Source organism: Martes martes (genome assembly GCF_963455335.1).
Source record: "Martes martes genome assembly, chromosome: 4".
Classification (NCBI taxonomy): domain Eukaryota; kingdom Metazoa; phylum Chordata; class Mammalia; order Carnivora; family Mustelidae; genus Martes; species Martes martes.
The window spans coordinates 15445821-15462280 of NC_137891.1; the positions used below are offsets into that span (position 1 = coordinate 15445821).

The window sequence follows — 16460 nt, forward strand, 5'->3', positions numbered from 1 at the left end:
GCACATGTACAAGTTGGTGGAGGGGCAAAGGGAGAGCAAGAGAGACAATCCTCAAGCAGACTCCCCACTGAGCACAGAGCCCAACAGGGGCGGGATCACAGGACCCTGAGATCACTACCTGAGACAAGATCAAGAGTTGGATGCTTAACCACCTTGGTTAAGATGCTTAAGCAACTTGGATGCTTAACCACCCAGGCGCCCTGAATACTGTTAATTTTAATTTTTAAATTAATAATCATCTACCCTAATGATAACGGATGCCACAGAAAAGTCCACTGTATGTATCTGCACTGTGCAATTGTGTTACAAAGTAATCAGGAGAAAAGCAGATCTGATGAAGCCTTGCTAAATTGTTTATTTTCTATTTAGGTCTTAGAGGAAAACTTGTTTATCAAGTAGCAACTTAAAACACCTAGGGTTCAGTAAGAGCAGTCCCATAATTTATATAAGATTGCATTTCTTTAAATTCAGCTTTACAGGGGCGTCTGGGTGGCTCAGTCCGTTAAGTGTTAAGTATCTGCCTTTGGCTCAGGTCATGATCTCAGGTTCCCAGGATCGAGCCTGCATCTGGCTTCCGGCTGAGCAGGGATTCTGCTTCCCCCCTCTCTCCCTACCCCTCCTCCCCCTGCAAATAACTAAATAAAATCTTTAAATTCAGCATTATAGCATGCTCTGCTTTGAAAAAAAAAAAAACCTCTCAATTTTAATATCTATTTATTCAAAGAGTTACATATGTTTCGAAGTAAAAAACAAACAAAAACTGGATCAAGAAATCAGAACAGCCAACTCCACACTGTCGAAATTAAGTGCCATTCCTTACTCTGTGGCTCAAACTGCAAACCAATCATTTAGGAGGGAAAAATCAACTCTGAAAAGCCAGCCTTGCAAACCCAAGCGTCTAGTATGACCGACAACATCAAAGACATGAATACAGGTGGCATAAGTGTATAAAGGAAGTTCAAAGACTTGCTCTCTTGATTAGTTTTCATTTTGTACTTTTAAAATATTACTTTAAATATACAGAGACCAACTTTTTCATTCTAACATTTTAAGAGCAACTGCCCTTAATAGGATGAAGTTTCTAACAAAACTGTTCTTCTCAAACCTTTCCTGTACTGGCACAGAGGCATAAGGAGAGGCCACAGCTGGATGTACATTAATATTTAAGAATGGGGCCATTCCTCGATTTTATCTAACTAAACTTAAAGGGCTTCTGAAAATTTAATTGCTTAAAGATGATCATCACAACAACAATTTTGGTAAATGAAGTCAGTACTTTAGCCTCAGAAAACAGAAAGGTATATAAAAATTTAAAAATCCAAAAAATAAGCCCCAACTACTTGAAAAATCTCCTAATGTAAGAAATTCCAGGGGCGCCTGGGTGGCTCAGTGGGTTAAGGCCTCTGCCTTTGGCTCGGGTCATGATCCCGGGGTCCTGGGATCGAGCCCCGCATCGGGCTCTCTGCTCGGCAGGGAGCCTGCTTCCTCCTCTCTCTCTGCCTGCCTCTCTGCCTGCTTGTGATCTCTGTCAAATAAAGAAATAAAATCTTAAAAAAAAAAAAGAAAGAAATTCCATTTTGCAATTAGGTAAATAAGAAAGTATTCCCAGAATACCAACACATTTAGAGAAAAAAAGAGATATGGTGGCAGCAAGGGTCTACTGCTTAAACACCACACACTATAACATAACTCAGGGAAAAGTGATCATTTCAAATGAGCTATAAGTTGAATGGGGACAGCAACCTGCTTTAGGAATATGCAACCAAAACAGTACACATCACCCCCCTCCAAGTGTGTGGGAACAAGAATCCCCTATATCAACAATTTAATAATATAGTAACAAGAGATTCACAGTACAAAGTGAGAAAATGATACCCACGTGATCACCACCACCTTGTCTAGCAAAGCTCATTTTAATTTGGGATGAAACTGGGGAACCCAAACGGTAAACAGGAAGGGTACCAATCTTACAAGGCTAAGAGGAAAAGGGAACAGTTCTGCTATGAAGGTGATTCATGGACTTTCACACATGCTCTTCTGCACTTTAATTTCCCCCAAGACCTTCACTGCTGTCCAACAGCACAGTCAACTGGTTCACGCTCCTGCTCTTTTCTCCTACGGCGGCAGATTTTATGATGACTTTTATCCAGGTCTCCTACCAAAGCCAAAGCAAAGATCCAAAAATAGACCACAGATCAGGCTGGGAAGGGTTAGATCTAGGGAGGCTACCCACTAAACATTATGGGTGACTTCAGCTGCCGGCCACAAATGAACGACGGGTCTGGAATCGGATGTCCTGTAGTGAGGACTAGAAAGCTGGACAAAATACATGAGACAGCCGCTTTCAGACAGTGGGACCACAGGCAGAGCAGAACCGTGAGCCCCCCAGAAAGGCACAAACAAGTTAGGTAAGTGCTGCAGTCGCCTGCCTCCCTGCACGAGGGAAGAGGAAGCCAAGCAGAGAAGGAAAGTCTTGAAGGACCAAGGAGACAGAGACTGGAGTTCGGGGAAGCTAAGACAACAGGGGTTTTCAAGACAGAGCACCGAGAGGGAGCTACCGCAAAGAGAGAGTGCTCTAGGATCGGATCTGCAGAAATCTCCTCAATCCTAAACCACTGAGAAACAATTGCTGCGAGCTATAAAGTGAACAATTCCCGAACTCACACAGAACCCGGAGACATTCGAATTCCATCCAGCAGAGTGGAGTTATCTCACAGAGCCCTCTGGGCAGTCACCAGAGATGCAGAGAGGCGAAGCTCCAGAAGCAGGTTAAAGTGTCCTTAAAATAAACCGACACTAACTTGACCCGCACTAACGAAGTCTAACAACCAGCCTGGAAAGGATTGGTGTAATCCAGAAATGATTTTGATGCCTGCCAAAACAAACGCCATAATTCTTTATCGGTAGACAACAAAACCCAAGCACTCAACAACATAATACACACAATGTCCATGGGAAGAAGTAGCGATAGGAATGACAGAATTAGCAGAGGAGGATATTAAAAAAACTATTATAAATATGCTCCATATATACTCAAGAATATAGAGGAAAACATGAACATAATGAAGAGAATAGAAGATTCTATTTCATTCTTTTTTATGTCTAGAGTTGAAAAATCCAATATCTGAAATTTAAATTCATTGCGTAAAATTAACAACAGAGACTGCAGAAGACAAGACCAATGAACCTGAAGACATAGCAACAGACACTATTAAAACTGAAGCCAGACAGAAAAAAAGACCTGAAAAAAAAATCGATCAAGCCTCAGTGACTTCCAGGACATTATCAAGCTGTCCAATATACATATAATTAGAGTCCCAGAAGAAGAGGGTAGGGGAAGGACTATAAAAAACTATCTGAAGGGGCACCTGGGTGGCTCAGTGGGTTAAAGCCTCTGCCTTTGGCTCAGGTCATGATCTCAGGGTCCTGGGATGGAGCCCCGCATTGGGCTCTCTGCTCCACAGGTAGCCTGCTTCCCTCCCCCACCCCACTACCTGCCTCTCTGCCTACTTGTGAGCTCTGTCAAATAAATAAATAAAGTCTTAAAAAAATCTTAAAAAAAAAAAAAAAAAAACAACTATCTGAAGAAATAATGGCAGAAGTGCCTGAGTGGCTCAGTTGGTTGAGCACCCAACTCTTGATTTTTGGCTCAGGTCAGGATTTCAGGTCAGTGGGATCCAGCCCTGTGTACGGCTCTGCACTCAGCATGGAATCTGCTTGAGATTCTTGCTCTCCCTCTGCCCCTCCCCCTGCTTGCACACACACTTTCTCTCTCTCTCTCAAAATAAATTAGGAAAAAAAAATAGTGGCAGAAATTTTTCTGAATTTGATCAATACTATAGGTCCACCAGTCCATAAAGCTTAAGGAACACTAGACAGAAAAAATAAAATCACACAAAGTCACAGAACTATCAAATTGCTAAAAACCACATAAAATACTGTTGCTCCCCCACCTCCATATATAAAATTAAAAAAATCCTAATCCAAAAACAGCAAATTAAGAGCTTTCTAAATCTTCTGTTGAAAAATGTTGATAAAGTTCATCAAAGCTCAATTTTTCTATTTTGGTAGAGGCCCTCCTGTGCCTGTATCCCTAACATAACCTTAGTCTGTCTACCAAATAGTCAAGCATGAACAGAGTTAAACGAATGCAAAATAATTTTATTATAATTTTATATTAATGCATTTGCATACCTTACATTTCACAAATGTCACATACTTTAGATTGTATGCTCCTTGAGATCAGGAACCTTCATGGTTTAGCCTGAAAAATTTCTAGTACGGTTTCTACTGGCACATAACTATCTGAAGACACATGAATGAGTCAAGCTCATTTTATCCTCAGTACATGATTATGTGTTATGTAGAACAAGATGACAAAACCGATGCCCAGAGGGATTCAATGACTGTCCCAAGAACACTTGAAAGGTGAGCAGTATCTCACATCCCTAGAGTGATCCCTCCATACAGGGTTATCCCAAAGTAGACACAAAAGAAGTAACTTTCAATTGTTACTTACTCTGAGTTTCCACTAGATCCAAGGCAACACTAGAAGCTGTATCCATTCCAGAGCTGATACAGGATTGGAAGTTTTTCAAAGAGGAGAGAGCAGATTCTATACCACTGAAGGATATAAAACCAGTTGAACCTGAACTTGAACTGGAACGTCCGGGCATCTTGAAATTATTACCTAAGTTTTCAAACACAATGAAATAAGATTTAGGAGTCAGAATAATAATGGAATAGAAAAATAACACTGCTGTAAACGTCCATATGAATGTATCTAATAGCCCACAAATGCCACAGTATTATATACATTCTATATATCCCTGGAGGGGACACCAAAGCATTGTGCTGTCATGTGGGCCACCAAACACAGACGCACCCAATACATAGGGAAGCTAAGTGTTTTCATTTTTCAAAGGAGGGAGAATACTCTCTTTCAAAATATTCCCTGGTTCTCTGAAGAATTCAACAACAGCACAGTTCTCAAAAACCTAAAACTTGAAGGGGTTAGAAAAAGTAGACTACTTGTATGATGCATTTTTCTAAAAACCGAAAACAGTAATAATAAAATAGTTTAATAGGGAGAACTTCGAAACCTGTAATTTTTAATGTGCCTGACATATATGTATATTTAATTCTGAAAACTATAAGTATATAAATATAAATAAAAAACACATATTATATATAGATATTGTATATATTCCTGACAGTCCTCTGGGTTCTAACAGATTTACAGACTTGGTTAGATCCCAGATTCTGTCAGTAAAAGCAGAATTTATCTACATTATAGAGTAAAATATGGGGGCGATATGGAATAAGGGTCAAGTATACAGCTTCTAGAACCAGACTATCTGAATTCAAAGCCTGATTTTCCCGGTTAAGTAACTGAATGACTTCAGGCAAATTATTTAACCTCTCAGTGTTTCATTTTTCCCTTCCTAAAATTGGAATCATGCAGTGCCCACCTCCAGAATTACTGTGAGAACAGAATGAGATAAGGTGTATAATAAAACACTCAGAATAATGTCGAGCATGTGGAAGCAAATATCAACATCAACTTCATCATTATAACCCTGTAAGCAAGAATACGGAGTAGTGCTTGAGAGAACGGACACTGAACAGAGATGCTTGGAAATTCAGTCTCATCCATACCTTTTATAATTGCACGTCCCTGTTTAAGTTGCTTATCTTCTCTATCTTCAGTCTGCTCTTGTGTAAAAGGAAATAATTATATCTATCTCACAGCATTATTGAGGATAAATTAAATGTAGTTTTCTAAAACTTGTCTGATCTTAAGAATCAGTTGAAATGCTTATTAAAAATATAGATTTATATATAGGTATTATCTCAGACCTACTGAACCAAAGTCCCTGGTGGACACTCTATACCCCAGGTGATTCTTAAAATCAAACAAGTATGGGAAACACTGAGATAATTCCATCTCCCCCCAAATTTTATATTGAGAGCCTAACCCCCATTGTGATGGTAATTAGAGATGAGGCCTTTGGTAGATAATTGGGTTTAGATGCCCTGAGGCTAGAGCCCTCAGGAAAAGATTAGTGTCCTTATTAGGAGAGGAAGAGACACCCCAGTTCTCTCTCTCCACCAAGTGAGGACATAGCAAGAAGGGGGGTGACTGAGAGCCAGAAAGAGGGCCCTTATCAGCATCCAACCATGCTAGCTAGCTCTCCAATCTCTGACTTCTAGTCTCCAAAAGTGTGAAAATAAATTTCTGTTGTTTAAGCCACCAGTCTACACTATTTTTTAACAGCAGTTAGAGCTGACAAAACACATGATGTATATAAGGAATAATACAATCCAGGCTAAGTGGGAGTGTCTACCACACAGAAGCTATCTTTATTATGTGCATGCAAAATTCACATTACTCTAATGAAACTCTACATTTGCAGAGACCTGGGCAAAACTTCCTTCTGTAACTCTGGAGTATTTCCAGGGAGAAGATTCAGAATGAGAAGCAAAGGGAATACACGGAGTAGACCCACTTTTCTTCCCTCTTTCTCCCACTAGGTACAGCTAAGTACGTAATTCACAGGACACCCCCCTTCCCCAAAGAATCATCTGGCCCAAAATGTCAATGATGGGGTGGTTGAGAAACCTTGGGTTTAAATCAACCTCCTCTTGGAGCCTTCCCCAGCAACAATAATCTCTTTGTTCCCTGTACCTATGGTTTCCAAGAAAGTTTAAAACAGGGCTTCCTGAGTTTGTTCCCAAGCATGTTATTTTGCCTCCACTAACAGGCCTTGTCTTTGGCCATTCTGGCTGCTGTAACGAAACACCGGACTGGATAGCTTATTTATAAACAACAGAAATTTATCTCTCACAGTTCTGGAGGCTGGAAAGTCCAAGACCAAGGTGCCAAAAAGGTCAAGTTCTGGTGAAGGCCCTCTTCCTGGTTCAGAGGCCCCATGCCTTCTCACTCTTTGTCTTCACACAGTAGAAGGTGCAAGGGAGCTTTGAGGAGCCTCTTTCACAAAGGCACTAATTCCATTCAGGAGGGCTCCACCCTCTTGACTTAAGCACCTCTCAAAGACCCCACGTCCTAATACCATCATACTGGTACTAGCATCTCAACATATGAATGAGGGAAGCCAAAAGACACACATTGTCAGACCTCAGCAAGTCTAAGATTGGCTTCAGGCAGGAGCAGTTATTACTGTTTCCCTCTCTCACCTTTCTGCACAGCACAGTGATAGGCAGAGAGCAAACAATTTATAGATATTCTGCTGACTCTCCTTCAAATCACAGGGGCCTGTACAAGTCCAGGCAGAGCTGTCTCCTTCTTCAAGATGCAAGGATCCGTCTTTCTTTATGAAACCTTCTCTTATCCATATACCCAATAGCTTGCTCCCTCCTTCATGCTACTACTATCCCTCTCTCTCCCTTACACACACACACACACACACACACACACACACACACACTTCTTTATAAAACTCAGTAAAACTCATCACAATCATTTGTTCACATGACTGGCTGTCACTCCTTCACCCAGCTTATACTGGAACTCTGACACGTTCCACAGCAAACAGCTCCCCACACAAAACAGGCAATCTTAAAGAACTGAGGAGAGTCACCACAGTAACAGCGACCACCTTTCCGAGGTCCCCTACGGTGCGCCATAACCTGTTGCCTGGCGCTTCGCTCTCTTTATCGCTAAGGTTCTCAACCATTTCTAGAAGAGAAAAGGGAAACTGAGGCCCAGAGAGCTTATTTGAACGACCTGTCCGAGGCCCAGCTTTTGAAGACAGCTCAAACCACATTACCCTGCATCAATAATGCGTGAACTTCCCCCCACTCGGATCGAAGGATGGAGAGATGACGTCTCAGGGAGGGAGGCAGCCTGCCCGAGCCTCCCTGCTCGACGTGCAAAGAGCCAGGCAGGACCACAGCCCAGGCGGAAAGACCCCAGCTCAGGGCACCCGCGGAGCGTCCGAGAGGGAGGAGGCACTTTCCGCGACCCTCGCCGTCGCCACCCCCAGCTTCTGCCTTACCTGGACGCCTGACCCAGCTCGGTCTCGCTGCACCCGGACTGCCCACACCGGACCCCAACTCCTTCCTCAACTCCCTTCCCCAGTCGCTGAAACTGCGAGCGCGGGCTCGGGCGTCATCAGCCGTCGCCCGCCAGCGGTCACATGACGCCCCGCCCCGCTCTCCGCCCGTCTGGTCATGTGACCGCCAGGGGAGCCAGAGGCGGAAGCTGGGGTCCCGCCGGCTGGCGATCGGGGGCTGCGGAGAGAGGGGTACCCGTGCGGAGAGGGAGGGATCGGGACCGGAGTGCCGACCTCGCCCGCGATCGACGGCCGCACATGTGCGCACTGGCGCGGCCCGGGTGACAGGTGAGTTGGGGCGGGATGCGCTCTCGGTTGCGTCCCTCTGCCCCTCCCCAGCCCCGGGCCGGGCCGCGCGGGCCGGAGGGACGTTTGTGGCGTGGGGTGCTGTCTGGATGCACAGCCTGGTTTGGAGGACTGAGGGGCCTCAGATGGCGGGGCTGCAGTCCAGGCTCTCCACCTCCACATAGGTGGAAATGATTTTCCACGCTGTCTGGGCGCTTTGGGAAGTGATATTAAGCTGCTTGGCCCGCATCTGATCATTCCATGTTCTCAGGAGCCGTGCTGGGTAGACAGTGTTATTCCTGCATTCACTCTGGAGAAAACGGAGCGATTGGCGAGGGGCTTTACAGTCCGATGGACCTGGGTTTGAATTCTAGTTCTGCCGTCGGTTGTGAGTTTGAGCAAGTCACTGTTCCCTCTGTGCACCTTAATTCCCTCACCTGTGTCATGCTGGTGCCAAAGTTCTCTGCATTTCGGAAAATAGTTCCGAGGGTCCTGACTGGTTTAAGGGACGGTTGAAAACATAAACCAAGTCACGGAGCCCGTAATGGAGGCGGATTTCCCGATTCCAAGTGCACGGAGTTTCCTCCAACATAGGTGATGGGGTCATGAGAAGGGACGGAGAGGTGTTTCTGCCTCTCCCCACAACCAGGAGCACCTTCCGTTTTTCCATCTCCTGTCTTTTCCAGGATTTATGAATGGGGCTAGAGTGATCAGGCTTGTTTCAGAACTTTTCTGGAAGAGAGGTCAGTCACTTTTATCTTGATAACCAACCATTACATTTTGTTCATGATAATGGATAAGTGGAGACCAGTGCTTCCTTCTTTATGGAACTGAGGTTTTATGAAAGGATAAAAATAGACCTATCTTCTTTTGTCCTCTGAGTAGGGCACGAAGTGGTTTGTCCCAGGGCAATTTAATTTCCTTCAGATTTCAGTTCTGTACTTACTGGGTAATTGGTAGATGATGCCGTGCTGCATTCTTGAAAGATGTTCTCCTTTGTCTAGGCTTATTTTCCAAACTGCAAACCACAGCTCCATACCAAATTCTTTAAAATAAGTTATGGCTGCTTTTGGGGGTGCCTTGTAAAAGAAAAGTAGGAAATTGAGTAGGCTTTCTGGTTTCATTTCATGCCAGGTAGTAATACCGTCTATATGGAGAAAAACTGGTCTTTATGAATTTTCTTCATCTCTAGCACCAAGAGAACCACTAAATGGAAGATTTAATATAGGTTCTTCTATAGTGTTTATCTGCACCTCATTCTAGAGTGATTTTTTTAAATCTCAACTAAGTCTTAGCACCTTCTATAAAGCCACTGAATTCTGAGATCACTGCAACACCATTAGACATCTTTAATGTTGGTTCTTAGGTTCTGTTCTTTACAGCAAGTTTTTAAACCAGCAGTGGGGTATCTACCAAATACTCTGACCAAATAATATTTTGAATGTTGCCTACAGTGTAAGGATTTTAAGAATTAAAATCAGCGGTAAACAAAAGTCTTGACTTCTGTCATTATTCCAGGCCTAAGCGAACCTGACAGTCTGCATGCAGGTGCTGAGTGTATCTGTTCATCCTATTTTGGGGGGCCAGGGGGGAAGAAGTCGGGTAATGTTATTTTGCTTTAAGGTATTTTCTCCATGGTCCCAGTGTCTATCCTGTATTGAGATCCAAAATCTGGTAGCAGTGACCAGTTAAACATAGCTTGCTTGTCTTACAAGTGTGTCCCGGAGTTTCATCCTGCTTAGGCCTGGGTCTTCAGAGGACTTCAGTGACTTTTTTTTTTCCCATTTGTCATTATTTTCCCCCTTCGCTTGTATCACTTTCCCAGCCAGACCATTCCAACGCAAAAAATGGGATGAAATTGGGGTGCCTGGCTGGCTCAGACAGTAGAGCATGTGGTTTTTGACCTCAGGGTGAGTTCGAACTTTGGGGGTAGAGTTTGCTCAAAAAAAAAAAAAAAAAAGAAAGAAATTATCTGAAATTCAGCGTGTTAGAGATCAGTTTGGCTTAACAAGTAAACATCATGAGAAAATGAAAGGACTTGTTAATAATTTATGCCTTAATGTGTACTAAAGGATACCTTCATGAGACAAAGTTCTAGACAACCATCGTGGCTTCTCAGCAATCCTTCCTCTTGGACTAACCCCATCCACCTCCTCTGATCTGCACGTCTATCCTTTGTTCACTCTGCACTAGCCACATCAGCCACTTGGCTGTTCCTTAAGCACATTTAACACATGGCTGCCCTGGGCCTTTTGCATTTACTTGTAAACCTGCCTGGAATGCCCTTCTTCCTGATAATTCCCGATTGTAAAATAATAAACTACCCCAAAACCTAGTGGCTTACAACCTAGTGGCTTAAGACAAAAAGAAAAAAAAGAAAGAAAATATCTATTGGCTTATAGTTTCTGTGGTCAGGAGTAGGTGATGTGGCTTAGCTAGGTGCCTTTGGCTCAGGGCCTCTTGGGAGGTTTAGTCTGGCTGTGAATAGAAGCTGTCATCTTATCTGAAGGCTCAGCTGGGGTTCTGGGGGTTCCGTTTTCAAGCTCATTCAAGTGGTTGTTGGCAGACCTCTCGCTCTCTCATCACTGGGCTCTCTCACAACATGACAGCTTCCTTCCTCCAGAATAAACAAGCTAGGGAGGATGCCCCAGCCAGAAGTCACCATTTTTTGGTGATCTAATCTCAGAAGTCGTATCTTTTGTATCTGCCTTATTCTGTTCCTTAGGAGTCAGTAAGTCACACTCAAGCAAAGGGGCCCACGCAGGGCATGAACAAGGAGATGGAGGTCATCAGGGATTGTCCTAGGGGCTGCTCCCCACACTCAAATACCCTTCCTGCTTGCTTCCTCATTTCCTTCTGGTCCCTGTTCAAATATCTTACCAGAGAGGCTTTCACAAACTTTGTAAAACAGCACACACTGCATCTCTTTACCATGCCTTTCTTTATCATGCTCTTTCCTCGCAGCAGGGATCATGGCCTGATACATAATGCATGTATTTCTTATCTCTTCCCCACTCCCAGTAGTATGCAGGCTTTATGCGAGCAAGAACTTGCAAGAACTTAGTTCTGTTCGCTGCAGTATCCTCGGGTCCTAGAACCACGCTTGACACCTAGGAGGCACTGGGTGCATATTTGTTGGATGAATGAGTCTGTGTCAGTGCTTCCACCTGTAAGAATCCAAAAGGCAACTAGCAGTAGATAACCCATAAAAATAGTTCATTTTACAAGGATCACAGAGGTCGGTAGTGCCACAGTTGAATCAGCGAGTCAAGAACATCAACAAGAATTTAGATTCTTTCTCTTCTTCCAAACCACCACCAGCAGCTTTTTGCCTTTTTTTTCTTTTGGGCTTGTCACCTCGTGACCTTGCCTTGTCAGGCAAGATGTGTTCACTGGACCACATTCAAAGGCAAGAAAGAGAGGGCTTAGCCAGAGGAAAAAGAGGAATTTCTCTTCATGCTTCTTTCCACGTAGCAAGAGGAAAAAGAATACATTTCCCATAAGGTCTACCATAGACTTCTTATATCTCATTGGCCGAAATTGAGTCACATGTCTAACCTACTTTCAGGGGCTTTGGGAAAAGAGGGCTTTCCTCCTCTACAGGAAGAAAGGAAAAGGAGGGAGGAAGTACTTGTTGGAGAGCCAACAGCATGCCAGTAAATTAAAACATTCCTAAGTATTGAATCAATAATAAGAGACTTACAGAAGGGAGAAAGCAAACCTTCAAGGGTTATACAAAGGTTCCAGGTACTAGATAACTATACTAGGTAGCTCAACATGAGCAAACTTTGAACATATGTAACAGGGTTTGGGGAATGTTTTGCTAGGACTGCAGAGGAAGCCCCCCTCTTGTCAAAAAAGTCTTTCCACATTCTGGTTTTCTGTGCAGTGAAGTCCTCATTATTTCATTGTTCCCTATTTGAGTCGCTGCAGCTGGATTACATATGAACATAAAAGTTGGCATTGACATTAAAATTGTAATGAGTTGACCACTTAGAAGCTTATTTCTTCTTACTCAGGTATTTGTGTCCTAAAGGGTCTAGTAGGTTGAATTCTTTTATTTTTGTTGGTCAGTCATCTTAATGTTAATGTCATGTTGATAGAACACAGTACCAGTACAAAATTCAAATGCAAATCTTGCGAAGTACACAGGCCTTCATGACGTTGAAAAATAATTCAGGCTTCCATGAAGTTGACCACAGTGACCTAGCTAAATGAACAGTTAGAGGAGAGAAACACAAAAAAGATGATGACAAAATGAACATTTCCAAAGGTAATGATTTGAAAAAGAGTTGGGAGAAGACTTTGGGAAAATGAAAGCTACGTTGAACATTTTTTACAAAAATGATCTTTTTCTAAGATCATACTATGAAAGTCAACCATGGAGTATAAGATACTGTATTATCAAAGTCACAATTTGGTGAAATCAACTTTTGACTCCTTCTTGGTTTGTTCCTTGAATTAGGGTATAGTTGTTGCAATTTTACCCTAAATTTTGTTACATGTGAAACTTACTTTCATAAGTTTTAATGGTACCATTCCGAGATACCTTTCTAATCAAAACTTTTCCACAGCTTAGCCCAAAATATTTGCCCTTACTTTAAAGTCACTCAGTAGTTTTCCTTGGGTGTGTATTAGCCCTGATAACAATGGCCTCCTCTACCTGACATATGAGAAAAAACATTTTTAAAAGTTGTTCTCTTGCCTAATTCTGGTGGATTTGAAGACATAGTTCTCTTTTTCCAAAGGTAAAACAAGTGTTAGCAAAGGTAGACCAACTCCTGTAAGGAAAACTTAATAATCAGTGCCCGGTTTAGGGCACATTGGTAGCACAAATGCTCAGTGGGTCCTCTCAAGCTCAGGGATCAGCTGCATCAGGTCTTTTCTCATGGGGAGAAGTGGACAAGGGATCAAGAAAGAGGCTGAGTGTACATTGAGCAAAGTCCCTCAACATGGAAAAGTAGAAGAATGGATGATAAATGCCCTCCCCTCATATTGGAACTCATTGTTTCTTCTTCTTTTTTTTTTTTTAAAGATTATTTGAAAGAGAGGCATGAGCTGAGTGGGGGGGGGGGAGGGAGAAGAAAAAGCAGACTCCCCGCTGAGCAGGGAGCCTGATGTGGGGCTTGATCCCACGACTGTGGGATCATGACCTAAGCTGAAGGCAGACACTTATCTGACTGAGTCACCCAGGCGCCCCTCTTGTTTGTTTTAATTTTTCTTATGTGGGTTGGGGAGGAAAATCTTACAGATATGTTATACGCACTCCCTTTACAAAGAGAGATTTTTATACTTTTCTTTTGGGATACAGGTTCTTTAATGGAGCAGCCAGTTGTCAGCAGATCTGGATTCATCTCGTGATTTACAGACCCCAGCTCTGAGCCCGTGAAACATTCCTACCAGTCAGGCCCTGAATAGAGTACATCCTCCCCACCATGTTGGACTTTCTAGCTGAGAACAACCTCTGTGGCCAGGCAATCCTCAGGATTGTTTCCTGTGGCAATGCCATCATTGCTGAACTCTTGAGGCTTTCTGAGTTTATTCCTGCTGTGTTCAGATACAGAGACCGAGCTGATCAACAGAAATACGGAGATATCATATTTGATTTCAGCTATTTTAAGGTAATCTTCCTCCATAGCATTTTTACCACCATATTGTCCATAAAAGCATGCTTTCCCTGGGAACCATGAGATGCTGAAAGGTGAAGTAATTATCGAGAAAGAGTTAAAGAGGAAAGCTTTTAAACCAAATTTAATATCAGCAAACTAACTGGAAAATAATATAAATGCATCGTGTGGAAGCCCTAATATAATCAAACTTTTACAAAGATAACTTTGGTATAATGTACTTCACAACCAAGTACCCCACACTTAAAAGCATGTGAATCATGGTTACAGTTCAAGTTCATTTCTTTCTAAGGATTTTGCATCTAGGCTTCTGTTTTCTTCATTCCTTTCTGTTGCTCTGCTTTCAATTTTCGATATCCCTTTGAAGGCAGAAGAGCAAATTTTTAAAAGCCTATTTAGAAATTTTACCCACAAGTATGCTTTTATTGCCATTTCACATAAATGTGTTTTTCTTCTCAGGGTCCAGAATTATGGGAAAGCAAGCTGGAAGCTAAGCCAGAGCTACAGGATTTAGATGAAGAATTTCGTGAAAACAACATAGAAATTGTGACCAGATTTTATTTAGCATTTCAAAGTGTGCATAAATATATTGTAGACTTAAACAGGTATTGATTACTTCAGCAATAGCTTGTTCTGATAGTAAAGAGTGGGAAAGGGACATGCTAGAAAATGGGCATCTTTCTCAGTTATCATACCCTCCCCCTGCCTCTCCCATACATAATTGTCTTTCCTTCCTGTGGCACTAGTCATCTGAAGTATTTTAGAGTTTTATCGTGCTTTTCTACTCTTGTGAAGTAGTATAATAATCGTGCTTTGTGCTGTCATACGGCTTGCTGTCTTTATTTTCATTGACATATAGTTGACACACAGTGTTTCATCAGTATCCGTTGTACAGCCCAGTGATTTGATAACTCTGTTTGCTCTGCTCCCCGCAAGTGTAGCTACTCTCTGTCCCCATGCAGCGTATCACACTACCATTGCTACATTCCCAGTGCTGTGCTATTCACCCCCACGACTTACTCATTCCCTAACTAGAAGACCGTACCTCCCACTCCCCTCCCCCATTTTGCCCATGCCCCCCCATTCCTTTCCCTTCTGGCAACCATCAAACTGTTTCCTGTATAAGTCATGTAGCTTTCAATCCTGTAGTTTATGACCATATTTTAGTATCTTATATATGAAAAGTGGAGAGAAAGGAACTTATTTTTATAGGCTTGGTAACCATAACTTCCTTCTTATCCCTAACTACACAGTATTCTCTTCGTTTCAGCCCTTAAGAATTCACTACTCATCAGCTTTTAAACTATTCCATGTTTTTATAGCATGACTCCTAAGATATTTGTAATTCATAAATTAAGACTAGGGACTACTCGGAGTAGCCAGTATTAGCAGCCTGTGGCCTGAAATGACTATAAGTTCCAGCTCACAAGTTCCTCTTAAGAGCACGAAGGGCCACAGACTATTTGAAAGCCAGGAGGCCTGGTATCTTGCCTCATCTTTTAAAAAATCTTTACATTCCTTCTTCAAAGGTGTTCAGGTTTTCATTAGAATGAATAACTTGCTCTGGGGTTTCATTTCTAGATATCTAGATGATCTCAATGAAGGTGTTTATATTCAGCAAACTTTAGAAACTGTGCTTCTCAATGAAGATGGAAAACAACTTCTAGTAAGTAACAGTAACCATTTAAAATAGAAAGTTGAGAATGTCCAGCTTAGCGTCACTTTTTTCCCTTAAGTCCCAAAGACATGCAAAGTGCCCTTCTTTAAAGAGAAGCAAAATAAACTGACAGTTACCTTCTTCCAGTCAACAGTATCTGAACTTAGAACATAGCAGACTGAACAGAATTACAAGTGAGTAGAACTCACATGGAGGTTATGAGCTTCCTTAGTTTCGCATCCCAGACCTCTAGCTTCAGAAAGTAGTACATAATAATCGTTTAAGAAATGTTTGTTAAATATGTAAAGGATTTAGAGGGACTCCCTTTGGAGTCCCTCGCCAAATATCTAAAGTAGGCCACCCGAAAGGTAATCACTGCGAATTAAAATTTATTTCACATACACTTTTCAAAGCCCATTCTGTACAGAAGGTGAGAACCCTTTGGGGAAACCTGCATTCTCCTTGTAATATAAAGCTTTCGGGAGGGAAGGGAACAAAGTGATTCTTTTTAATTAACCCTCATCAACCTTATTCCATAAGAATGTATACTCCTGTGAGTTTGGCCACCTTCTTCCTGTCTTCATAGTGTGAAGCACTGTACTTATATGGAGTTATGCTGCTGGTCATCGACCAAAAGATTGAAGGAGAAGTCAGAGAGAGAATGCTGGTGTCTTACTATCGATACAGGTATCCTGGGGCTAGGACTGCATCCTCCCAAAGCTTTGCTATTGGTAAAATGCACTGAAGGTTTCCATACTACTTGTACTGGGAACAGCAGCGATATGATCTAGAATGTTCTGAACATAGTGTAGAACT

General features: G+C 42.4%; 2 protein-coding genes across 3 annotated transcripts in view; one reads left to right on the plus strand and one right to left on the minus strand.

Annotated features, from left to right (window-relative positions):
• NSMCE2 (NSE2 (MMS21) homolog, SMC5-SMC6 complex SUMO ligase) overlaps positions 1 to 8139 on the minus strand; it is a 212662-nt gene extending 204523 nt beyond the window's left edge. For both annotated transcript variants that reach the window (XM_080802040.1, XM_080802039.1), the window contains exons 1-2: positions 8019 to 8139; positions 4520 to 4690 (exon numbers count right to left, since the gene is read on the minus strand). In XM_080802040.1, the coding sequence (XP_080658166.1) occupies positions 4520 to 4676 (157 nt within the window). In that variant the 5' untranslated portion in view covers positions 4677 to 4690; positions 8019 to 8139. The remainder of the gene's footprint in view (positions 1 to 4519; positions 4691 to 8018) is intronic.
• Positions 8140 to 8197: 58 nt separating this feature from the next.
• WASHC5 (WASH complex subunit 5) overlaps positions 8198 to 16460 on the plus strand; it is a 59884-nt gene continuing 51621 nt past the window's right edge. The window contains exons 1-5 of the mRNA XM_080803149.1: positions 8198 to 8363; positions 13672 to 13981; positions 14447 to 14592; positions 15569 to 15653; positions 16231 to 16331. Coding sequence (XP_080659275.1) covers positions 13796 to 13981; positions 14447 to 14592; positions 15569 to 15653; positions 16231 to 16331 — 518 coding nt within the window. The 5' untranslated portion in view covers positions 8198 to 8363; positions 13672 to 13795. The remainder of the gene's footprint in view (positions 8364 to 13671; positions 13982 to 14446; positions 14593 to 15568; positions 15654 to 16230; positions 16332 to 16460) is intronic.